Source organism: Pongo abelii, chromosome 11, assembly GCF_028885655.2.
Source record: "Pongo abelii isolate AG06213 chromosome 11, NHGRI_mPonAbe1-v2.0_pri, whole genome shotgun sequence".
In the NCBI taxonomy this organism is placed as follows: Eukaryota; Metazoa; Chordata; class Mammalia; order Primates; family Hominidae; genus Pongo; species Pongo abelii.
The window spans coordinates 136,911,049-136,935,954 of NC_071996.2; the positions used below are offsets into that span (position 1 = coordinate 136,911,049).

The window sequence follows — 24,906 nt, forward strand, 5'->3', positions numbered from 1 at the left end:
GGATCACCCGAACTCAGGAGTTCGAGACCAGCCTGGCCAACATAGTGAAACCCTGTCTCTATTAAAATTACAAAAAATTAGCCAGGCGTGTAGTGCGCGCCTGTAATCCCAGCTACTTGGGAGGCTGAGGCAGGAGAATCGCTTGAACCTGGGAGGCGGAGGTTGCAGTGAGCCGAGATTGTGCCACTGCACACCAGCCTGGGCAACAGAGCAAGACTCTGTCTCAGAAAACAAACAAAGTGATATGCAAATTGATAGAAATAAGTTTTACCAGCTTCTTTCCACTGAAACATTTGTATGTTAATTTTTTATGCCAATATTTCCACTTTTTGGGGGCTTTGTGAATTTGGGTGATGTTGCTTAATTAACCATAGTCAGGTTTCTGTTTTACCTGCTTTTTTGTTGTTGTTGAAGGACTGGGGAGGTCTAAAGGACAGATAGGTGGCTGAAGTGGACATTTGGCTCATTCCTTTTTGCTACTTTTTTTTTGTTTCCCTCCCCAGTTTCCAAGCTGTGGGCCTGCAGCCCCTCTGTCCAGGTCACCTTGGGCGGGCCGTGGCTTGCTGCCCTCGGCCTCTGGACACGTGTCTCTTGGTCAGTCCCCTCCATTTTCTTCACCCCCATGTGGCAGCTGTTTTTCATTTGTTTGTCTTTTACTGCGTAAATGTGGAAATCCTCGATCCTTACATGCTCAAGACATTAACACTAATAGTCTGAGATTTTACTTCTGTCCTTATATTGATTAACTGTATTTTTCCCTTTACCATTTTACATGCAGAATAATACATGGAGTATACACATAAATTGTGAAGCACAGTCACGAACTGTGCACACGTGGACCCACCTGTGCGGCTGAGTGCCAGGGTGCTCTTCTGTGGCATCCTCCAGGGTTAAGCATCCTTTGGGGTTTAGTCTCCATTTGACTTACTCTTCTGGTAAATGCCAGTTCACACTTTTTACCGATGTTCTCTTTGGTGATTTTTCTTTTTTATCATTCCTTGGGAGTTTCTTTTTTTCTTTCTTTCTTTCTTTTTTTTTTTTTTTTGAGAGGGAGTTTCACTCTTGTCACCCAGGCGGGAGTGCAATGGCATGATCTCGGCCCACTGCAACCTCTGTCTGCTGGGTTCAAGCGATTCTTAAGTCCCAGCCTCCCAAGTAGCTGGGATTACAGGTATCCGCCACTATGCCCAGCTAATTTTTCTATTTTTAGTAGAGGCGGGGTTTCGCTGTGTTGGCCAGGCTGGTCTCGAACTCCTGACCTCAGGTGATCCACCTGCCTCGGCCTCCCAAAGTGCTGGAATTACAGGCGTGAGCCACCACGCCCAGCCCGTTCCGTGGGAGTTTCTGCTGTATTCTGGTTACTAGTTACTGACTGGCTGTCAGCAGTAGTGTACATTTTTTCCTCACCTTGGCTTTTCTTTTATCTCTTTTTGAGGTGTCTGATGAACAGAAATTCTCAATTGTAATATAGTTGAGTTTAGCAGTCATAGCTTATATCTAATTTTTTTTTAATTATATTTAAGAAACTCTTCCCAATTCCAGAGTCATTGGAAATTCTCTATCGTCTGCTGGAAGTTTTGAAGTTCTTCTGCCTTTTGCTTTAGCACACCCAGAGTCTGCCAGGAGCTCATGCGTGTGGTGTCCTTGGGTAACCTGCCATCTCAGCCCCTTTGCTGAAACCCCCTCCCTCCCAAACTCCGGTTTGCAGTGCCACCTGTTACACATCAAGCTTCCAAATCTGCAAGGGTCTGTTTCTGGGCTATCTTTGGTCCCCAAATTCCACTTCTCTTAATTTGCTCTAAGGATAGTTGAGGACATAAGCAGATATTTACTTACGGGAATATCCACTGAAGTTCTGATGATAGCATTGAGGGAACAGGAAGCATTCTAAATGTTCCGGCAGTGGGAAGCAGGTGAATGATGGAGGGGAGGGTGTGTAGGTGCAGTGAGATACTCTGTAGCCGGCAAAAATGCATTTGCTGTTGTGTATATGGTGATAATATACATGACAAAAAAAATAGCAAGGTCACGTAACAGTATGTACAGTATGGATTCCATGTTCATAAAAAGAAAGTTGTAAGTTGAAAAAAACCTGTTATCTTTGCTTTCTCCTGTCCTGGTCACACTCAGGGTGATTTGATCTGGCTTCGACCCCATCAGGCCACCATGTCCGCTCTGGCAGGTCCTCAGTTACCCCCTGGTGGCTGCTTCCTTTATCCTCGGCTCAGTTCTCATTTATGACCTCGCTGCTGCATTGGACATCACTGATGCGATCTTCTCGACGTGCTGTCTGCTCTCCTGCGCTTCTGCCCACTTTCTTCTTGTTCTCCTTTCTGGCTTTCCTTCCTTGGTATTGGTGTCCCTGTGTTCACATTTCCCTGGGCCTCCGTGTACTCCATGCTTTCTCCTTTGGGGCCCTTGGCAAGGCATCTCCTGTGTTAAATCTTCTACATCACAGACCTGCAGAGCTGGCTGTTGCCTTACACTGAACTCCCCTGACGTCCTCAAGGCCCGCAGACTCAGCACATCCAGAATGAAACCCACATCCCCACACTGAGCCACACTTTTCGGAGGCGTCCAGGATTTCTGTCCTGTCTCCTTCCCTTCACCTCGATCGATTGTCACATCTTTCTAAACATTCCCATGCCTGTGTCCATCTCTTCCCTGCCACCCCAGACTCTTGTCATCAACTCCCCCCTTATGTGAGTTTCTGGAGTGTTCTGCCAGCCTCCACGTTTCAGCCCTCTTCTTTCCCACGCTGTGGTCACAGTTAGCTTTCCTGAGTGTATTTCTGAGCCACCACCGGGCTCTGTCTCTAGCCCCAAGGAGCAGCTGCGGGCCTCTGCTTGCCCAGCCCCTCCTCCCTGGTCTGCTCAGGTACCTGTTGTCTCAGGCAGCCTCGCTTATGGGGCATTGCTCACTGCCCTGTGCCCCATATCCGAGAGCACTCTGGTGTGTACACGTCTGCCTTCTTCTGGTCTGAGCTCCTGGCCATGTAGCCCTCAGAGCCCAGTGTAGTGACCAGCATCTGGTGATGCGGCCACGTGTCGGAGAGGGGGCAACCTCACCCTGTGATTGGGCCTGCTGGTCCTTTTCAGACAGAGTCCATTCTGGACTTTCTCTGCCTCCTGGTTTGAAGCCCTTTTCAAGGACCTCAGAGCTGTCTTACTGTTAAGCAAGGACCACTGGAGACTTGCGCTTCCCCCCAAGCAGCTGCACGTGGTAGTCTTGGACCTGTGGGCTGGGCATATGTCTGTTGGGTCAGTGGATGGCCGTGGACCACACTCCAGCTCAGGCCCAGTGCTCTCGCCAACTTCCTCTGGGGAGCCCAGCCCTGGGAATGGTGTCTTGCCTGAGTTTGCTGGTGGGCGCGTGTTCACTTTCCACCTGCTGCTCTCTGACTGGAGCTTAAGAGTTTTCTCGGTGCTGTGTGTGTTGCAAATTTGTCTCTGATTGGAATAAGGGTGTCCTAGATGGCTTGAACAACAGTTAGCCCTTTTGTTTGTGCATAGAACCCAACAAAGTGACTCTAAGAGCCCGGTGGCCCGGCATGGCCCGAGCGAACTGTGCAGGGGCCTGGCCCTTTCACTCCTGACTCTGCTCTAGGGGGCAAGGAGAGGCCTAGTCAGCCTAGCAGCATTTCCTGTGGGTGCCTTTCACAGCTGCCACGTGCAAAATACAGCACGTTATTTTGGGGTGTTATTTTCTTGACCACTTTTGGTTCATTGCTTTTGACTAAATGTTTAAAAATATTCTGCAGCATATCTATAGTACTCACAAGCAGCGAATCAGGAGAAGAAATGCAGTTTCTGAGAAGGCTTCAAAGAAATAATGGTCTTTATCTTTTCCCCAGCCTTTTCCGCTGAAACCCACCAGTCTTTTTCTGAGCACTCTTGTTCTATAAATAAAGCAGCAGCTCTCCTTGGGCAGCCCAAGATCGCAGACTCTCATCCGCCCTCAGAAAGATTGTGCGTGTGCGTGTGTGTGTGTGTGTGTGTGTGTGTGTAAGTAAGAATATGTGGTGCAGTGAGTTGTGTTTTAATTTTGCTTTTCTTTTATGTATGAGATGTGTAGCAGGAGATGCAAGAAAAAATACTCCAGCATCTGTCCTTTAAAGATAACTTATAACTTTTCTGGGAGTTGGCTTGTTGGTTTTGTTGTCTTTTTTTTTCCCATTTAGGGAAGAAATGGAAGTGATTGCTTTCCCTGCAGAGGTAAGGAAGATGAATGGGGGGCCAGGAGAGATGTCTTCACAGTGAGGCCTTTGAGGTCAACAGAGAAAGGGTCTCGTGGTATATGTTTCAGGCTTCCATGGATGGCATTGTTCTGTGCAGATGTATTTGAAATGAGTGTCATCCATGTGTACTTGGATGTGAAAAGGATGTTTGGAAACAAATACCATTTCCCAGTCCTTCACACTAAAGACTGGTTTATATCCTCGCTACCAGAATCGGGGTGGAACTTTCTGTCTGCCTTGGATCACCCTTGTTCTGTTTTGGACGGGACCTCAGATGCTAGCTATATGCTGGGGATCCCCGCTGTCTCTAGGGGAGGGGGTGGGGATGGGGAGGTCACTTCTGGCAAACAAGCCTCATCAGAATGCTTGATCGTTGGATAATGTTGGGCTCCTCTCTTTTTCCTTCCTGGCACTCTTTAATTACTGGGGAGAGGGTGGGTGCCTTCTTCAGAAGTGTGAGGTGAATGTATAAGCCAAGAATGAGTCAGTACATTCTTCAGCAGCTCTGCCCTGCGCTGATCCTCTAGAGTTGGAAAGGGCTGCTGTTGTGCCACTGGGTCAGTGCCGAAAGCAGAGTTCACCATGATTGGCATGTGCTGGTGAGCAAGAAGCTCTTGGAAGTGGTCGTGAGTGCAGCCAGTTCCCCCCAACCCAGGAAGGGCACAGTGAGGATGGCCAGTTGCAGGATAAGGATAAGAGACCCCAAGGCAGTGTGCATTGGCCTGTGCTGTCCGGGTGTGGTCCTGGTGTCTGTCCACATGTTGATGGCGTGTCAGGCTGGGGGCTTTCTGCAGCCTTCCCTGTTCCGCTGTCTCTCCTGTTGTGAATGCCGGTGGATGGACCAGGCAGTGCAGTGTTCTGCGCTTGCATTCTGGCATAGGTGGGGGACATGAGCCTCCTGTGTCTTGCTCTTGCTGGTTTTATCTTAGGGAGTTTTAAGTGTTTGTGGATACTTAAGAACTTTGTACATGCACTGTTTGAAACATTTACGTAAAGTGCAGAGCTATATGGGATTAGGTAGTTAAGCAAAAGCTTCTCTGAACCAATGTGCTTGTCTTTGAACAGAATTTTTAGGAAGCCTCCCTCCGTTTCCATGCTGAGGCTTCTTGTGGACTGGGCATTTCTGTGAGATGGGATGTAACATAGTGTGCGAACGCTGAGAGCCAGGTTCTTGTCTTCATGCTTGTCGTTTATTCTTTTTGACTGTGTTAATGGCTCCGAGTACGTCAAAAAATCTCATGACCATGTAGTTCCTTACGCATTTGATGTTTTGGTGGCATGGGCCGCATAAGGTGGGGGAGCAGCTCCGGGAGAAGTAGCGCCCCCTTCATTCTTGGCTTTAATTGAGCCAAGGTGAGTGGACCGTAGAATCCATTTCTGGATTCTCGTAAGAGAACGTCTTGTGTTATGGGGTGAACTCATCAGATTTTTGGGTTGAGAGGAGTTTTAGTGTCTGTGGCCGAGGCATTTCCCTCTCATGGTGTGTGCAGATGCACACGCCTGGCCTATGAGTGGTGGGTTGGGCTGAGGGCGCGGGCCTGGAGCTTCTGAGCCCCAGAGCCACTGACGTAGACTGCTTTGGCAGCAGCATCCTGAGAAATGGCAGGGGGCCAGAGAACACAGAGACAGGGCCAAGAATAGCTGAAAAATACCAAATGCTGAAGTTGGAGAATGCACTGGCCCCGCGTCCCAGTGTCCTCCCAGCTGCTGTTTACTGTGGCCCTGTGAGCCTCAGTGTCCCTTCCTCATGTCTGCCAGTGCATCCAGGGCACACCCTAGGCCTCTTGACACCCCCACCCACACAGGCACACATTGCCCCTTAGAGGATAGGATTGGTGCAACCCCCCATGCCCCCGGCAGCGTGCTGGGCCTGCGCATAGGTCAAAGTCTGTTGAGAGTGTGAGACATATTTTCTGTTAGAGACACGAATATGTTTCAGCCGCAACAGGCTGCATTTCAGCTGGAAGAGTGAAAGGGCACCTTAAAAACGCAAGTTTATGAATATGTTTCTGTACTTTCAGACCATCATCAAAGAGGGGATGCTGACCAAACAGAACAATTCATTCCAGCGATCAAAAAGGAGATACTTTAAGCTTCGAGGGCGAACGCTTTACTATGCCAAAACGGCAAAGGTGAGGCCCCATGCAGGAAAGCACACGCGAGGACATCACAGGAGCCTTCCCAGGGGAGGAACTGGGGGTGCTGAGTCCTCATGTGGGAAAAGCTTCAATTCTCAGATCTGTTATTGCCAGTGAGTTTTGTAACACTCCGTGCTGTCAGGTTTTACTTGTCTCAAGGCATGTTTGATTTCTTATCAAAATTAATTTCTGTTTAGTTTCCTTTTCTTTAACGTCATCAGTAATGGGGAAAAGGAAAAAAAGGGTCACAGAAACAGCCACGTTACAGTTGGATATCTTTCTTTCAGAAAGGTGGAGGGAATCACGGGGTTATGAATTTCATCTTCTTATTAAATAATTCTTTATTCTTTAAGTATATTGAAATTCTTTTTTTTTTTGAGAGGGAGTCTTGCTCTGTCATCCAGGCTGGAGTGCCGTGGCGAGATCTCGGCTCATTACAACCTCCGCCTCCTGGGTTCAAGCAATTCTCCTGCCTCAGCCTCCCAAGTAGCTGGGATTACAGGTGCCTGCAACCACGCCTGGCTAATATTTTTATATTTTAGTAGAGATGGGGTTTCACTATGTAGGTCAAGCTGGTCTGGAACTCCTGACCTCAAATAATCTGCCTGCCTCTGCCTCCCAAAGTGCTGCCTCCCAGAGTGAGCCACTGTGCCCGGCCTAGAGATGGGGTTTCACCACATTGCCCAGGCTGGTCTTGAACTCCTGACCTCAAGTAATCTGCCCGTCTTGGCCTCCCAAGGTGCTGGGATTACAGGCGTGAGCCACTGTGCCCGGCCAAAGTAGAAGGAGCTGAGCTTCTTGATGTATGAACAGAAATGGGAAATTCTTTATTTTTAGGCTCTCTAGCAATTAACCTTCTTTCTGTGTGCCCTATTGTAGGTAGATTTAAAGCTAGAAGCACCAGGTGGGTGCTGCTGGAGGAGGAGCAGCCAGTGAAAGTCACAGATTACTGCCATGTTTAAGCGGATGTGGTGTTAGACATTCAGACACCAGTGTGTTGGCTGGGATTCTGAATACCTGTATTTTTTATCAGTATTGGTGTCAGCACTAATATTTTGGTATTTAAGAAATCTGGAATCTGAATCATTTACATTTTGAGACATATCCCTAGAAACTTACTGCACTAAAATTTGAAGTGGAACAAAGCAGCTTGTTTAGAAAGGGTTCTGACCACTTCCCTCACTTAAAAAAAAAAAAAAAACACGACAAAATAACCTTTTACAGTTAGTTCTGGGGGTGAGGGGAGGGGGAAGGTTACTTAAAAGATAGAGTTTCTTTTCTGAGTTATTAGTTTGATTTTCTCCAGGGTTCCTCAAGAGCCATCGTAGAATAGAGGCGATGGTATAAGGGAAACAGGAGGCAGCGGCTGTGCCGGGGGACCCTGTAGGGAGTGGAGAGGGAGATGGGGGAGGTCCCCAGGCCTAACTCCCAGCCCTGCCCTGGAGCATCTTTCTCTCCAGGACCAGGATCCTTCTGTTCTGCTCCCTTGTTTCCTTTCACGGCCAGACCCTTTCCATTTGGACCTGTCTCTTTTCCCCAGAATAATTTGTTTTAGCCAGGACCTTCCCCCTCCATGTGCTCGCTGGAGGAACGAGCCGGGAGGACACGGAATCCTCAGTCCAGACCCCGGCCTTCCCTCAGCTAAAACACTGTGTGAGAACATACTTCACATGTAAAAGTGAACACTGGTATTGACAGTAGTAAATACAGAAATACCAGCATTGGGTTGTTTGCTTTGGTTCTCTCTCTTTTTTCCTTCACTAATGCAATGACAAAGTTTGTAGATTTTTTTTAAAAAATCACGGCACTATACCTGTGAGCCCGAGCTTTTGGTTAGAAGCAGGTGGGTGGGTTAATTTCGATTGGCTTATTGATTGGATGCTACAGTTTCAAGGTACTGGGGCTTCTGTGGGTGCTTGTTAGGGATCATTGGGGTGTGGTGGGCAGCGCTGGCTAGTGCTTAGGGATGTACCTGTCTTTGTGTGCCTTAGTCCCTGTGTTTGTCTCTTTCCAGTCAATCATATTTGATGAGGTGGATCTGACAGATGCCAGCGTGGCTGAATCCAGTACCAAAAACGTCAACAACAGTTTTACGGTAAGATTCCTGAGTCATGCCTTTCTTGATTCTTCACTGAAGTTGGCTTTCCTTTTTGACCTGAACATGTGTCCAAGCAGTTAAAACGTTTTCATTCTTTTCTTTCTGATTGGAATGATTGCTGGTAAAATTTGAATTTAATGCTGAAAGTAATACTGTGGTTGGAGAATAACCACGAATTTGGCATGCATAAGGACAAAAGGACAATTGGGACCAAATGAAAAATTTTTATATGTGTTTTGGTTCACGTCTTTTTTTTTTTTTTTGAGACGGAGTTTCGCTCTTGTTGCCCAGGCTGGAGTGCAATGGCGTCATCTCCAGCTCACAGCAACTTCCACCTCCCGGGTTCAAGCGATTCTCCTGCCTCAGCCTCCCGAGTAGCTGGGATTACAGGCATGTGCCACCACACCTGGCTAATTTTGTATTTTTAGTAGAGACGGGGTTTCTCCATGTTGGTCAGGGTGGTCTTGAACTCCCAACCTCAGGTGATCCGCCCGCCTTGGCCTCCCAAAATGCTGGGATTACAGGTGTGAGCCACCACGCTTGGCTGGTTCACGTCTTACCAGCTCTGTACAGAGTTTTGTTTTTTGTGATTAGTGTAGAAAATTTGGAAAATGCAGACAAGTATGTTAAAGCAATTAAAAAGCAGCCATAATTCGGCCACCTCAAAAAACATTGAATGTTAATATTTTGGTGTATTTCTTTTTTTTTCCTTTTTTATGTTTAAACTTTCTTCCTTCCAAATTTATAAAAGTTATATAGGACTTTCTGCAAAAGTTCTAAATGCACAAAATCGTGTGATCTCACCACTTGGAAGTGACCAGCTGCTTACTCTAGAGTGTTTATCTTTATTTCTGTATATTTATGTCTTTACCTACGTGTACACATGAGATCATGCTGAACCTTTTGGTTTACACCTGTGTTTTTTCCCCCCCCCAGGACAATTTGTAGTAGAGATTTGCTCATGTCAGCTGATCTAAATGTTCATGATATTATTTAATGGCTATAGTAGCATTTTCTTGTATGATTTTATAATTTAGGCTTTACGGGTTGACTTTAGCACCTACCTGTATAAGGTTTGACTCTAATAACAGCACTAGAACTTTTAAAGCTATTTTTCTTTATGTTATTAGGCCATCCCATCTAGACAAAAAGTATGCATCTTAATTTTAAAAATTATTCTTTTATAATTCAGTCAAGGTGAGTAATTTTCCTCAAGTTTAGGATCTGATATTTTGGGTTAGTGTTAGTTTCAGGTGCTTTCAAGTTTTGTTTTATTTTATTTATTGATGGATTCATTGTTGATGTTGCCAATACAAATGGGATTTTCCTTCCTCTATCTAAACCTCTGCTTATTTTGTGTTGATGAAACTGCTCTTATTTTACTTGGAGTATTCGTAGTTTTCTCTATTAATTTATTTTTACCAGCTGGGAAGAGACATTTTTAACCACATAAATAGATTTTTCTTTGATTCGTGGTTTTTAGAGTCTTTAATAGGAGTAGGTGTTGAATTTCTTTGGAGTGTTCTGAGCATCAGTTAATTAATTAATTAATTTTTTTGAGATGCTGTCTCCCTTTGTCACCCAGGCTGAAGTGCGGTGGTGTGATCTCAGTTCACTGCAACCTCTGTCTCCCAGGTTCAAGGGATCCTCATGCCTCAGCCTCCCTAGTAGCTGGGATTATAGGCGTGCACCATTATACCCAGCTAATTTTTGTAATTTTAGAAGAGATGGGGTTTCACCATATTGACCAGGCTGGTTTCGAACTCCTGGCCTGGAGTGATCTACCCGCCTGAGCCTTCTAAAGTACTGGGATTACAGGCGTGAGCCACTGTGCCTGGCCCTGGGCATTAATTTAGATGTTCATTTTGGTTTCAGTTATTTGCATATTTCCTAATAAAAAAATTATTCTTGGTAATGTTGAATTTTACTCCTTAATCTTGTAATTTAGAATTTTCCCATTGGTATGTATGCATTTGTTTTGGGTGAGAACGTAGCCTTTTTGCAGTTTTAAACAATTGTTTTCTCTATTTTTAATTTTAATGAATACATAATAGTTGGGCATATTGTCTTTTGATTTCAGAGTTAAACCAACCCCATAAAATTCATTTAGTAACTTCCTTGAGTTTATGTTTTCTGCAACATTTTATGTAGCTTTGGGATGGATTGTTTCTTAAGTTCGAGAGAATTTAAATTATTTGTCAAGAAGACTTTTTAGGGAGATAAGGCTGTAATAGAAATAAATCCTAAAATATTTATTTCTTGCATTTTGATCATTTGAGCCTTTTCACTTTTTGAGTCCACATCTGTAATTTACTTTCTCACTAATTTCACACCTTCAAAGTTAGTAGCATGTACTGTTGTGTAGTTTAAACACCTGTGTCTCTGGTTGGATCTCCTTTGCATTTCTAATTTTATTAGTTTAGTTTGCTTTTCTTGTCAGATTTCTTAAACTCTAGCATTTTTGTTTTCTTTGTTTTTAAAGAGAACTAGTTCTTAGATTATTGAACAATTCTCCTTTTCTGTTTCCTTTTTTTTGAGACAGAGTCTCGCTCTGTTGCCCAGGCTGGAAGGCTGGAGCGCAATGGCGTGATCTCGACTCCCTGCAACCTCCGCCTCCTGTGTTCAAGCGATTCTTCTGCCTCAGCCTCCTGAGTAGCTGGGATTACAGGCACCTGCCACCACGCCTGGCTAATTTTTTTATATTTTTAGTTAGAGACGGGGTTTCCACGTTGGCCAGGCTGTTCTCAAACTCCTGACCTCGAGTGATCTGCCCACCTCGGCCTCCCAAAGTGCTGGGATTATAGGTGTGAGCCACCACGTCTGGCCTGTTTCCTTTTTTTTTTTTTTTTTTTTTGAGACAGGGTCTTGCTCTGTTGCCCAGGCTAGAGTATAGTGCTGTGATCTCGGCTCATGGCAACCTCTTCTTCCTGGGTTAAAGTGGTTCTCCTGCTTCAGCCTCCTCAGTAGCTGGGATTACAGGCTTGTCCCACCACGCCTGGCTAATTTTTGTATTTTTAGTTAGAGATGGGTTTTTGCCATGTTGTCCAAGCTGGTCTTGAACTCCTGACCTCAAGTGATCCTCCTGCCTCAGCCTCCCAAAGTGCTGGGATTATAGGTGTAAGGCCCATGCTGGGCCCTACTTTTCTGTTTTCTAATTCAGTGTCTGCATTTATGTGTATTGTTTTTTTTTTTTTTTTTTTTTTTTTTAAGATGGAGTCTTGCTCGGTTGCCCAGGCTGGAGTGTAGTGGTGTGGTCTTGGCTTTCTGCAGCCTCCGCCTCTTGGGTTCCAGTGATTCTCCTGCCTCAGCCTTGGGTAGCTGGGATTACAGACACATGCCACCATGCCCAGCTAATTTTTTTATTTTTAGTAGAGACGGGGTTTCGCCATGTTGGCTAGGCTGGTCTCGAACTCCTGACCTTAGCGCCCGCCTCGGCCACCCAAAGTGCTGGGATTACAGGTGTGAGCCACCTTGCCCGGCTGGGTATTGGTTTTTATCTGTTGTAACTTATCAAATATGTCGTTCAAGTCCTCTTATGATCTTGTTTTTTATCGCTTGAGCTTCCGTAGGCTGTTAATGAGGAGTTAGAATCTCTTTCAGGCCAATTACATTTAACACTTTGTTCATGTATTTCTAACAGTTTTCACCTCCTCCATTTTGAAGCTTTGTTAAGCATGTAAATGTTTAAAAAGATAATACCCTCAATATTGAGTAATCATTTATTAATAAAGATTAATAAAGTAGTAGCTTTTTTTTTTCTTTCCTAGACAAGGTCTTGCTCTGTCACCTGGGTTGGAGTGAAGTGGCACAATTATGACTCACTGCAGCCTTAAACTCCTGGGCTCAAGTGATCCTCCTGCCTCAGCCTCCCAGTTAGCTGGGACTACAGGTGCTTAACACCATGCCTGGCTAATTTTTACATTTTTTTGTAGAAGCAGGGTCTCGCTGTGTTGCTCAGGCTGGTCTTGAACTCCTGGCATCAAGTGATCCTCCTGCCTTGGCCTCCCAAAGTGCTGGGATTAAAGAAGATCTTTTTCACAATGAGTAGTTTGTGTCATTAACTGTTCTCTGATATATATTAGTATTTCTAAGTCTTTTCTTTGTTCAGAATTTACTTGATATACATATCCCCCCACTCTTTTCCGTCCTAACTTTTATCTTTAGTTTTCCTTATTATTTTGAATTTAATTCTTTTTTTTTTTTTTTTTTTTTAGAGATAGGCTTTTGCTCTGTTGCTCAGGCTGGAGTGCAGTGGTACAGTGTTAGCTCACTGCAGCCTCAAACTCCTGGTCTCAAGAGATCTTCCTGCCTCACCCTCCCCAGTAGCTAGCTGGAACCACAGGCATTGTCACCACACCCAGCTAATTTTTTATTTTTTGTAGAGATGGGGTCTAACTATGTTGCCTTGGCTGGTCTCTAACTTCTGGCCCCAAGTGATCTGTCTTGGTGTCCTAAAGTGTTGGTATTACAGGCATGAGCCGATTGTGCCTGGCCTAGATTTAATTCTTGTAAACAGTATGTTGTTAGAATCTGTTTTATTTTAGTCAGAAACCCTTTGCCTTGTAAACATTGTGCTTCAGCCATTTTCTGCTGTCAGGATTCTTGCATATCTGATTCCTGTGTTTTGTGGCTGAATGTATTGTGCTTTCTTGTTTGTTTGTTTATTTATTTATTTATTTATTTTTGAGACAGGGTCTTGCTCTGTCACCCAGGCTGGAGTGCAGTGGTGCAATCATGGCTCACTGCAGCTTCGACCTCCTAGGCTCAAGTAATCTTCCCACTTCAGTCTTCTGGGTAGCTGGGACTCCAGGCACATGTGACCATACCCAGATAATTTTTGTGTTTTTTAGTAGAGAAGGAGTTTCACCATGTCACCTAGGCTATTCTTGAACTTTGGGGTGCAAGTAGTCCGCCCACCTTGGCCTCCTGAAGTGCTGAGGTTACAGGCATGAGCCACCACACCCAGCCATGCTTTCTTATTTTAATGGTCTCTTGGTACCTCTCTTCTACTTCTCTTCTGTGTTGTCTCTTAAACATTTACAGTTCACAGATTTTCTTTTTCTTTTCTTTTCTTTTCTTTTTTCTCCTCCCCTCCCCTCCCCTCCCCGCTTCTCTCTTTCTCTATCTTCCTTTCTTTCCCTTTCCCTTTTCCTTTTTTTTTTTTTTTTTTAATTTAAGAGACAGGTCTTACTGTGTCGCCCGGGCTGGAGTGCAGTGGCATGATTATCATTTACTGCAGCCTTGAAATCTCAGGCTCAAGCGATCCACCGGCCTCCCAAAATGTTGAGATTACAGGCATGAGCCACCATGCCTGGCCAAGTTCACAAATTTTATTATGCTAGACCTGTTTGTAGCCAGCCCATATGGTGACATCCTTTTTTTGGTCAAGCTTTGTGTATTACTGAGGGTTTAGTCACAGAGAACGTGCTACTCAGTGCTTTGTTTCACTAGCTCTTATTCGGTTCATGTTCAAACCATGAAAATGAAAAAGGACTGAAGAACATGGAAGAAAAATAATGCAAAATGGTCTGTTTTCCAGAAAGGAATCAAATACGGTATTTTATTAGTGAGCTCCGAGAACATAGTATTTCCCAGTGCTGGTGTTGCAGGGGGTTGTCGAGAGCAGGCTCGATGCTGTTGCTGTCTTTGAAGGCATTTCTGCTCGAAGACTCAGAGTTGCCTTCTCTCTTGTGCAATGCGGGTTTGCTAACTGGTTGGTCTGGGATAGAGCAAGCCTGATTTCTTCCTGACTCCAGTTTGGGCTTTCCAGCTTTGAAAAACTATTTTTTCCTTCTTTTCTCTTACACTTAAAAAGAAAAAAACGAATTCTGGTTCATGTGCTTTGTCTTGTTCTTTGGGAACTTGGCTTGTTTATTTAGTCATTGTTTTGGCAAGCATTTTTTTGGGGGTCTACCCTGGGCCACACACCGTGCTGAATGCTAAAGTTTCAATGCTGGGTAGAAATGGAGAGGAGCCACTCTGCATCAAGCTTATATTCTTGTGGGAGATCAGATAAGCACACACATAGAGCCTTAGTTACAGGCTGAGACAAGCTCCAATGGAAGAGCATTACATGGTGCCTGATACGTGGAAGACCCCACCTGGCCTTGGGGAGGGGCTGGGCAGTCTTCTCAGAGGAAGTGAGGTCTCATACCTGAGAGATGAAGAATGATAGTGGGAAATCCACTGAGGGAAGCGTGAGCCTGAGAGGGTGCGTGTGTCTGTGTGTTTGTGTGTGTCTGTGTGTTTGTGTGTGTCTGTGTGTTTCTGTGTGTGTGTCTGTGTGTTTCTTGTGCAAATAGGCACCTTGGGAATGGGGCAGGTAGAGGGACCAGCAGTGCGAAGACCTTGGGATGGGGACACCATGTGGAGTGGGCAAAGTGGTGGAAGGGCCAGGGTGGCTGGCGGAGGCCAGAGCGAGAGGACACCAGAGGGGACCAGGGTGGCTGGCGGGGGCCAGAGTGAGAGGACACCAGAGGGGACCAGGGTGGCTGGCAGAGGCCAGAGCGAGAGGACTCCAGAGGGGACCAGGGCAGAGCTTGGGACTTACTCCTCAGGACTTGGGCTGCTGTTGAATAGTTTTATTTGGTGAAATTCTCAGATTTGCAGATGTCAGAAAGTTCTACTCTGGCTGTAGGGTGGAGGGGAACTGGAAGGGTAGGGAGGTTTGTAGGATTGTTAGGAGAGAGTGGAGTGGAGAGTGTGGAGGTGTGTAGGGGGCAGTGGGCAGGCTGGTGATCAGGTCAGAAGGGGGTGGAGTAGATGAAGGTGTCAGGGCTTCTGCTGAGTACAGCAGCAGGCTGGTTAAGTGAGCTCAGGAGTCCAGAAGAGGGGCTGTGGGGTGGTGGGGGAGGCTTCTTTATCTTTAGCCTTATTTTATTTAATTTGTTGGTTTTTTCCTAGTTCTAGTTATCAAAGTTTTTATATTGTTTGTTACTACATTTACTTACAACCTCCCCTCCCAGCTCCCACCCCCCACCCCCGATTCTGGCATTCTTTGTTTTTATCCTGGCTTATTCTTGTTTGATAGGTAAAAATTTTTTTTTTTTTTTTTTTTTTTGAGATGGAGTGTCGCTCTGTCGCCCAGGCTGGAGTGCAGTGGTGCTATCTCGGCTCACTGCAAGCTTCGCCTCCCAGGTTCACACCATTCTCCTGCCTCAGGCTCCTGAGTGGCTGGGACTACAGGCGCCCGCCACCATGCCTGGCTAATTTTTTTTTTCTATTTTTAGTAGAGATGGGGTTTCACAGTATTAACCAGGATGGTCTCGATCTCCTGACCTCGTGATCCGCCTGCCTGAGCCTCCCAAAGTGCTGGGATTACAGGCGTAAGCCACCGTGCCCGGCCGATAGATAAAATATTTTTTAAAAGTTTTCTGTTTAACAAAGTCATTCTCTCCAGGGAAAGATTTTCCTTTGATCATCTCCATTTTCTCTTGGGTTTTCAAATGTTTTCATTGACTTAGGATTTCTCCCCTGATTTATTCAACTTTGAGTGTGTTTTAGTGATTTTAGTTGTTGTCTTCAAGTCCTATGCTTGTTTGCTTTTTTTGAGACAGTCTCCCTCTGTCACCCAGGCTGGAGTGCAGTGATGCGATCTCAGTTCACTGTAACCTCCACCTTCTGGGTTGAAATGATTCTCGTGCCTCAGCCTCCCGAGTAGCTGGGATTACAGGCACCAGCCAATGCACCTGGCTAATTTTTGTATTTTTAGTAGAGATGGGTTTCACCATGTTGGCCAGGCTGGTCTCAAACTCCTGAGCTCAAGTGATCTGCCCGCCTCAGCCTCCCAAAGTGCTGGGATTACAGGTGTGAGCCACCACGCCCAGTTTTATCATCTTCCCTTAGCAGCCTAGAGCTGTGGAACACTACAAGACTGTAGGGTCCATTCGAGTTTTGTGCTTTTATTTACTTATTTTTCCAAGTCAGTGTTTTTCGTCCTTTTTAAACCCATGTTCTCTTTTGATGAAGGATTAATTTTTATTGCCTCGTTTAATGTTGTTTGAAATTTCAAAATGCAGCAAAAAGGAATAAAAGCAATGGGCTTTATTCTCACCCTCCCTGGCCCTCCTGGAGAGTCATTCCTACCTGTATTCCATTTGGTCTTATTTATTTATGATATATGCTACATGAGAGCAAGGATTTTTGTCTGTTTTGTTTATGGCTTTACACCAAGTGCCCAGCACACAGTAGGTGCACGTAACTCTTTGTTGAAGAGTGGCTTGATCACCTCCAGTTCCAGAATGATTTGGGCCCTGCCCCTCATTGATTCGGCTCTGCAGGATGCTTCCTGGGACCAGATGCTGGGCTTGGCTGCAAGATCAGGTCCTCCTTCCTGCAGGGCACAGTCCACGCGTGTCGCAGCAGCCACGGCAGGGCTGGGGAGGAACTGATGTGGGTTGCTTCTCTGGGCAGGGCATGGGGGAATCCCTGCCTGTGGTGGGGGGAAGAGGGTAAGACCACGCCAGAGCTGAGGAGCATGGCTGTGGGGTGGAAGCAGTGCTTCTTGCCAGAGGGAGTGGGCGTGGGAGGTGCGCTGGGTGAGCAGCCTCTGAGTCGGGAAGTGCTTTCCAGGCTGGGGTGGGTTTGGGCTTTTTTGTTAGAGCTGTGGGAAGCCATTAAGATTTTAAAGCAGGGTGGTAAAGTTGGGTTTTTGTTAGAGGAGTCTGTCTGCTGCTGGAGGTGAGATCTGCAGGGAAGAGTTGGTTAGGTGGATGAGAAGGGGTGCAGAGGGGCCTTTCCGGCAACATGAGGCTGTGGACAGCCCAGATGCGCTTATGGAGGTGAGAGATAGGGCCTGAGGAGATCCATGCACTGCAGGCGGGCAGGGTCCATGCTCCTGCTGTTGTTCGTACTTTTATTTGTTTTGGGTGACTCTGGGAATTAAGTATTAATAACAGTATTGAAGGAAAATACTGTATCATTGGCCATGATGCGTGCTTCCTAGAAAGCAGCGCTGTACACAGTGGCACGATCACAGCACCCCTGCAGGACTCCAGAGGCTCAGTTTCTTCTCCTCACTGGGAGTGTTTTGGTATTGCTGGCCTTTCCAGTTCTAGAAATGTCCCCTTGGAGATTGACTTCATGGTGGCTGGTGTCAGAGTCTGTGTCCCTTGTGAAGGAGGCAGAATCAGAGCTAAATTCAATTTAGTGAAGATTTTCTAGACTAAGTAGGAAGAGGGCTCATCACCCAAAGTGGGCGTGGGTGCTCCCCGTAGCCAGGCTCATCACTCAAAGTGGGCGTGGGTGTTCCCCGTAGCCAGGCTTATCACCCGAAGTGGGCGTGGGTGCTCCCCGTAGCCAGGCTCATCTCCCAAAGTGGGCGTGGGTGCTCCCCGTAGCCAGGCTCATCGCTCAAAGTGAGCGTGGGTGCTCCCCGTAGCCAGGCTCATCGCCCGAAGTGGGAGTGGGTGCTCCCCGTAGCCAGGCTCATCGCCCCAAGTGGGCGTGGGTGCTCCCCGTAGCCAGGCTCATCTCTCGAAGTGGGCGTGGGTGCTCCCTGTAGCCAGGCTCATCACCCGAAGTGGGTGTAGGTGTTCCCCATAGCCAGGCTTACCACCCGAAGTGGGCGTAGGTGCTCCCCATTGCCAGGCTTTGTCTACGGGACAGCAGGAGGCAGTCAAGGCCTGAGCCCTGGCCGGGTCCCTCGGAGGGCAGGAAGCCTGGAGCTAGGAGAGAGTGGTGATGCATGGTGGCCATTTCCACTCCCACAGGGCCCTTTGCCCTTCACACCCAGTGCCCACTGCCCTGCTGGAGACGCCTCATGCCGTCCTGCCCTGGGCCTCCCTGGCCACCTGCTGGCATGGCCTCTCCCGTTTGTGGGGGTGCCACTTCCTAACTGTGTCTCCTCTCACGGCTCTCCTTCCCTGCCCCCTGCCTTGGGCGGGATGTGGGTGGGATATAGTTTGAGTCCATCTCTGGCGTTGGTTTTATGGAGCACACATTTGACTCCCTCAGTGGGTGGTGGAGTGTGCAGACCTGAGCTCCCTGAGCTCTCTCGGGTAGCCCTGGTCCCCTCTCACGGGCAGGGCTGCTTGCACAGCTGGAGGGCAAGGCCTGAGCTGCTGTTCCCAGAGAGCTAGAGTTCGACAGGCCTGGACTGCCCAGGAGGCCCGTGGAGAGGCTGATCCTTCCTTAGTTGTTCCAGCTGAGTGTGTGTGGCCTCCTGATGCTACATGTTCAATTGCCTTTTACTTCCTTTATGGGGGAAGTTTTATGCTACGCGGTATTTCCAAAGTGTGAGCTCCCCAGAGGAATCAGGGACTCTGTCTTCGAATGTCCAGGGTCTGTGTGTCCTCCACCAGATAGAAGACCCAAGGCAACAGGACTAGGCTCCTTCTCTTCTTTTAATCTCTGAAAGTACGGGACCCTGCAAGATAACTTTGTGCTTTAAGGCAAGCCAGAGTGTGAATCCCAGCTCAGCTTCTTCCGAGCAGATGACCGGCGGCGAGTCACAGAACAGCTCGAAGCCTCCATTTTCTCATCTGAGAAATGGGGCTAGTAACCTGCCTTGTGGGGTGGTTTGGTTGTAAGGACTAAATGAGTTAATGAATGTAGGCATGATATATGTGTTTGTTTCTATTAATACTGTGATTATAGGCACTCACTGATTATTCAGTGAATGAACTGAAAGCAATAAACCAAATTCATTTATTATGTCATTTGGTACGTGGAAAATTTTCTTCTAGTTTGGTGTACTTAACGTTTCATACTTTCTCTGTTTACTGAATAATAACTTTAATTGAACAAAATCACTACTAATTAGTCCAGATTTCACTGGGCTTCAGTCAGTCTGGCTGTATTATTACTACTCCCTGGGTCATGGCAACTGTAGCTGAGGTGAACCTTAGAGAGGAAAGACAAGTTTTACTGGAATATGCCTCAAATACAGAGCCATTCAGAAGGGTCATATTCTGCCCATTGTTAAAAGCGCTGTGAACTAAGGCTGGGCATGGTGGCTCACACCTGTAATCCCAGCGCTTTGGGAAGCCGAGGCGGCAGATGACCTGAGGACAGGAGTTCAAGACCAGCCTGACCAACATGATGAAACCCCGTCTCTACTAAAAATATAAAAATTAGACAGACGTGGTGGCGGGTGCCTGTAATCCCAGCTACTCGGGAGGCTGAGGCAGAAGAATCACTTGAACCCGGGAGGCAGAGGTTGCAGTGAGCTGAGATCGCATCATTGCACTCCAGCCTGGGCGACAGAGCAAGACTGTCTCAAAAAAAAAAAAAAAAAAAAAGCACTATAAACCATTGAAGGGTCCCTTATTTCTTACCTAATGAAGTTCAGGGTCTGGTCCTCATGTGCCCTCCCAGCCTGGCCTCACCCCAGCCAAGCCCAGTGCTTCTTAGGGAGCTCCCTGTGGGTACGGGTCACCTGCTGGCCCTGGTCTCTGGGGGTCTGTTTCCCCAAATTCCCCCCACCAACCCTGTCCGTTTCCTCCTCAGGGAAGCCTTCCTGTTCACACGGTGCTCAGGAAACTGCCATATGCTTCTGTGGGGCCTTGGTTCTCAAACTTGGCCATGCCCGAGCACCTTTTGGAACTTTCCCCAGAAATTTGCAAGTGGGTGCTTTTTCAAAGCTTTCCAAAATCTTAGGGTACAGCCACTTTGGGACCCCCCTCTTGAGGGTACTTTGTATCACTCATGTGATGCTACATTAGCATAAGCTCCCTAGTAATGTGTACTTGGCCACACCTTGAGCTCAAGGCCATGGAGTCTCTTGGCAGCTTAGGGTCCCCAGTACTCTGCCCTTTGGGGTGACTATGTGTATGAGTATGAGCTGGAAGAAGCAGGTTCTGTTGCTTCTTTTTGTTAGCACAACAGAGAGGATGTTGACTCACCTCTTCCTTGGCAAGCTCCGCTGAAGAGGTGCTCACTATTGTGGACCCCTCTGTGGGCCAGGCTCCCCCCTTTTACAGTTTCCCAGCTCACATCCAGCCGGCAGCTTGGGGACAAAGTTAGCCCCTGTGCTCTGTGTGTGCGCTTTCAGCGAGTTTGCCAGCTGGAAAACTTGTTTATCCCAGAGAATGGAGGAGTCATTTGACAAGTAAGGCATTACCCTGGCCACCTAATTTCAAATCAATTGGAAAAGGTGCAAGTTTTAGAACTTGTTATTCCTTATTTGAACAATCCTGTATCACGGCAAACTCTACTGAGTGTCTGACGGTGTACGGGGTAGATAAGTGTGTTCCCTGCTCTGGGAGACTTCTCACAGCATATAAAGAAGTAGTTCTAGTGCCCTGTCATAAGTAGAGTGGAAGAAGGTGCAAAGTACAGTTAGAGTGGTGGTGGTCAGCCTTGGGAGTGGAGGTAAGCTTCTCTGAGGAGTGGCATGAGAGCTGGATGTGGGGACGGGTCCCTTTTGCAGAGAGGACTGGCGAAGAGTCAGGGAGTTGGGCGCATCCGGGGAATAGGTGGTAGGAGTGTCTGTTCATGTGACACATTAGCAGTGCTTGCTTTCCAGGTACAAGTCCTCCTGTGTGGATTCATTTGTTAACAGAGTTCTTAAAGTGTTTGAATCTTAGTAATGATTTTAAAGGAAATTTAAAATAGGGAGAAAATGGGCTGGGTGCAATGGCTCACGCCTGTAATCCCAGCACTTTGGGAGGCCGAGGCAGGCGGATTACCTGAGGTCACGAGTTCAAGACCAGCCTAGCCAACATGGTGAAACCTTCCATCTCTACCAAAAATACAGAAATTAGCTGGGTATGGTGGTGGGTGCCTATAATCCCAGCTACTCAGGAGGCTGAGGCAGGGAGAATTGCTTGAACCCAGGAGGTGGAGGTTGCAGTGAGCCAAGATCGCACCGTTGCACTCCAGCCTGGGCAACAGAGCAAGACTCCATCTCAAAAATAAAAATAAAAGTAAAATAGGGAGAAAATGTTCCAACAGTAGCTCTGCAGTTATTTTCTTTTTTCGTGTTTCTCTTCAGACTTTTTTTTTTTTTTAGATGGAGTCTCGCTCTGTTGCCCAGACCGAAGTGTAGTGACGTGATTTAGGCTCACTGCAACCTCTGCCTCCCGGGTTCAAGCAGTTCTCCTGCCTCAGCTTCCTGAGTAGCTGGGATTACAGGCATGTGCCACCATGCCCGGCTAATTTTTTTGTATTTTTAATAGAGACAGGGTTTCACCATGCTGGCCAGGCCGGTCTCGAACTCCTGACCTCGTGATCCGCCCACCTTGGACTCCCAAAGTGCTGGGATTACAGGCGTGAGCCACTGCGCCCTTCCTCCCTTCAGACTTTTTAATAGGCAAACATTAAATTTTACATGTGTTATATACACATCAGTATATGTATAATTTTGTATTTTGGCTTTATTTGCTGTTTTATATAAGATTCCCCATATCATGAGTCTCTGTAATGATCGTTTTTTTACAGTGGCAGATATTTCATTGTGTAGATATGTCGTCACTGATCAGTTAAACTTTATTTGCTCGCTCTTGCAGCATTAGGAATTGAGAATGTTTCAGTTTTTCCTGTTGGAGATAATGCTAGAATGTGCATTTCAGATCACAGGAGGGACATTTAGGGAGGTGAGTTTGGTCTCCCCTGCAGAGCAGCTTCCATGCTGAGCACTGTTTGCCCAGGAGAGGGTGCAGTTTGCCCTTCAGGAGCTGCTTTGGTTTGGTCTTGAGTCCCTTTTTGTTACCTGCCCTGAGAGTTGAGAAGACAAAACTTCCTCCTGCTTTGGGTGATTCTAGTTTGGTTCTGGTTTACAGCTTTATTTTTGAGTATTTCTGTATTTCAGCTTCTGTTTACTTTACACTATTTTAGATGGATCATAATTTGAACTTTCAGGTATCCTAAGCCTCCAGAATCTCTGGAGGATTGGTATGTCACCTAACTTTAAAAAAGCAATATCAAGAAGAGGTTGGGTTTGTTGAAGGGAAGTGGACAGACTGGGGACTCCGGCTTATATGACTAAGCTGGTGGAGGAAGGCATGTGAGCAGACATTGGGTGAACGTCTGCTGTCCCAGTGGCATATCCTGGAATGAGGTTGGGTGGAGGGTAGGTAGAGAGTTGCCCCAGGTATGGAAGGTGGTAGAAGAAGAGTTGAGTACACACTTGTATGAGGGATGGGGCTGGTTTACGGGAATGGAACCAGCTTGAAAAGAAGACAGAAAGTGAGAAGTGAATACTTGTTGGTATCATGTAAGAACAGAATGAAGAAAAAGACAGGCCGGCCCTTGGTTTATTTTTAAATTTCAGGAAAATGGATTGGCCAAATAATGGGGATCGAAAATAAAGGGTGTTTTTATTATAAGCCAAGTGAAAATTAAATTTAAGATATGTATGTTGTTATGATTTGTGTCCTCCAAAGTTCATGTGTTGGAAACTGAATCATCAGTGCAACAGTATTGAGAGGTAGAAACTTTAAGAAGTGATCAGTACCAGGTGCAGTGGCTCACGCCTGTAATCCCAGCTCTTTGGGAGGCCAAGGTGGGCAGATCACCTGAGGTCAGGAGTTCGAGATCAGCCTGATCAACATGGAGAAACCCTGTCTCTACTAAAAATACAAAATTAGCCGGGTGTGGTGGCACATGCCTGTAATCCCAGCTACTTGGGAGGCTGAGGCAGGAGAATCACTTGAACCCAGGAGGTGGAGGTTTCAGTGAGCCGAGATTGTGCCATTGCACTCCAGCCTGGGCAACAAGAGTGAAACTCCGTCTAAAAAAAAAAAAATGAGGTGATCAGGCCAGGAGGGCTCTGCTCTTGGGATGGATTAATGCTGTTATTGTAGGGGTCAGTTCCTAATAAAGGGATGAGTTCATCCCCTCCCCCTTGCTCTCACTGTCACCTTTGATGCAGCATGAAGCCCCTCACCAGATGCCGCACCATGCTCTTAGACTTTCAAACTATGAGGCAAATAAACTTCTGTTCATTTAAAATTACCTTGTCTGTGGTATTCTGTTATAGTAGTGCAAAACAGACTAAGTAAGACACATGTCTAGAGGGCTGCTTATGTGTAATAGCTATATAATACTGCATATATAAAGGGCAGTTTATATTTAATGGCAGTAGAATATCATGAAGGTAGTGTATGTTAGAATTAGGTTTAGCTACTGTATTAGTTTCTCTTGGCTTCCATAACAAATTATCAGATAACATGAAACAAAAGAAATGTATTCTGTCACATTCCTGGAGGCCAGACATCTGAAATCATGGTGTTGGCAGGGCTGGGGTCCTAGGAGAGACTCTGTGACTTGCTTTTCCCAGCTCCTGGTAACTCCAGGCATTCCCTGGCTTGTGGCTGCATCGCTTCAAGATCTGCCTCTGTCTCCACACGGCCTTTTCTTCCTTCTTCTGTGTCTTCTCCTCTGTTTCTTAAGCCGACACCTGTCCTTGGATTTAGGGCCCACTCAGATAATCCAGGATGATCTCGTCTCAAGATCCTTAACTTGATTACATCTGCAAAGACTGTTTTTCCAAATAAGGTCACATTCACAGGTTCCAGAGATTAGAACGTGGACATACCTTTTTGGAGGCCGTCATTCGATGCCCTATAGCTACAAATAAGAATGGTGTGAACAGGCAGGGTTTTATTCTTTCACACCAAGGAAAGTAGTCCTTGGTCAGTATGGTCATTCTGCAAGGTCAACCGAGCCCTTCCAGAATGTGAGTCTTCTAGTCTAAGAGGCTGTGAGGTGCTAGTCACCACTGTGTCTCCTGTTGGACGGGGAGACGAGGAGAGGAGAAAGTGTGTTGCCTGGTAGGAGTTCATAACCAGGATTCATGGCCCCCTCAAGGCGGTCTGTGGATATGACTATATTTTATTAAAATTGGTTTCCATTGTAGTCATAAATATTTAATTTTTGGCACTTAGAGAAATTCTGAGAAGGAGTTCATAGGCCTCACCAGACTGCCAGAAGGGGTCCATGGCACAGAACAGACGAGGAGCTCTTGTATGACTTCCCCAAAGTGTGACATGGCACTTCTGCGGACATCCTCCCGGTTGATCTTTAGTTATGTGCTCATACCATATAGCTCTCAGGATGCTTGCCCTGAAGTAATCATATCAGAATAACCATGTTATGCAGAGAGAAGGATGATTTTTCATGTCTGTATTTATGACTTCCTTTTCCCCAAGTAATATTTTTGAAATAGTTTATGGTATCAAGAAGTTTGATGAAGTATATCATAAAGAAGGTCTTCCTTGTTAGCTGTGTGACCTAGGACAGATACTTCATCTTTCTAAGACTCGATTTTCTCATCTGTGAAATGGGATAATACTGGACTCTATCTCAAAGGTCATTGGATTGGCACAGAAGTGCGTTCTGAATGTTTCCTCGTTTCTAATCTCCACCACTGGTCATCTCTACTAGTAGGAAAGTAATAGGGTTTAACTTGCTAACATGTAGCAGTTATTCTGATTTATAGGAATTTCAAAGGGTTTCAAATGAGGCCAACTTTACAGATATATTAAAAAATA

General features: G+C 46.3%; 1 protein-coding gene across 2 annotated transcripts in view; it reads left to right on the plus strand.

Annotated features, from left to right (window-relative positions):
* Window positions 1-24,906, plus strand: part of DGKD (diacylglycerol kinase delta) — a 121,289-nt gene that overhangs the window by 27,615 nt on the left and 68,768 nt on the right. For both annotated transcript variants that reach the window (XM_024243619.3, XM_024243620.3), the window contains exons 2-3: window positions 6,259-6,369; window positions 8,390-8,470. In XM_024243619.3, coding sequence (XP_024099387.1) covers window positions 6,259-6,369; window positions 8,390-8,470 — 192 coding nt within the window. The remainder of the gene's footprint in view (window positions 1-6,258; window positions 6,370-8,389; window positions 8,471-24,906) is intronic.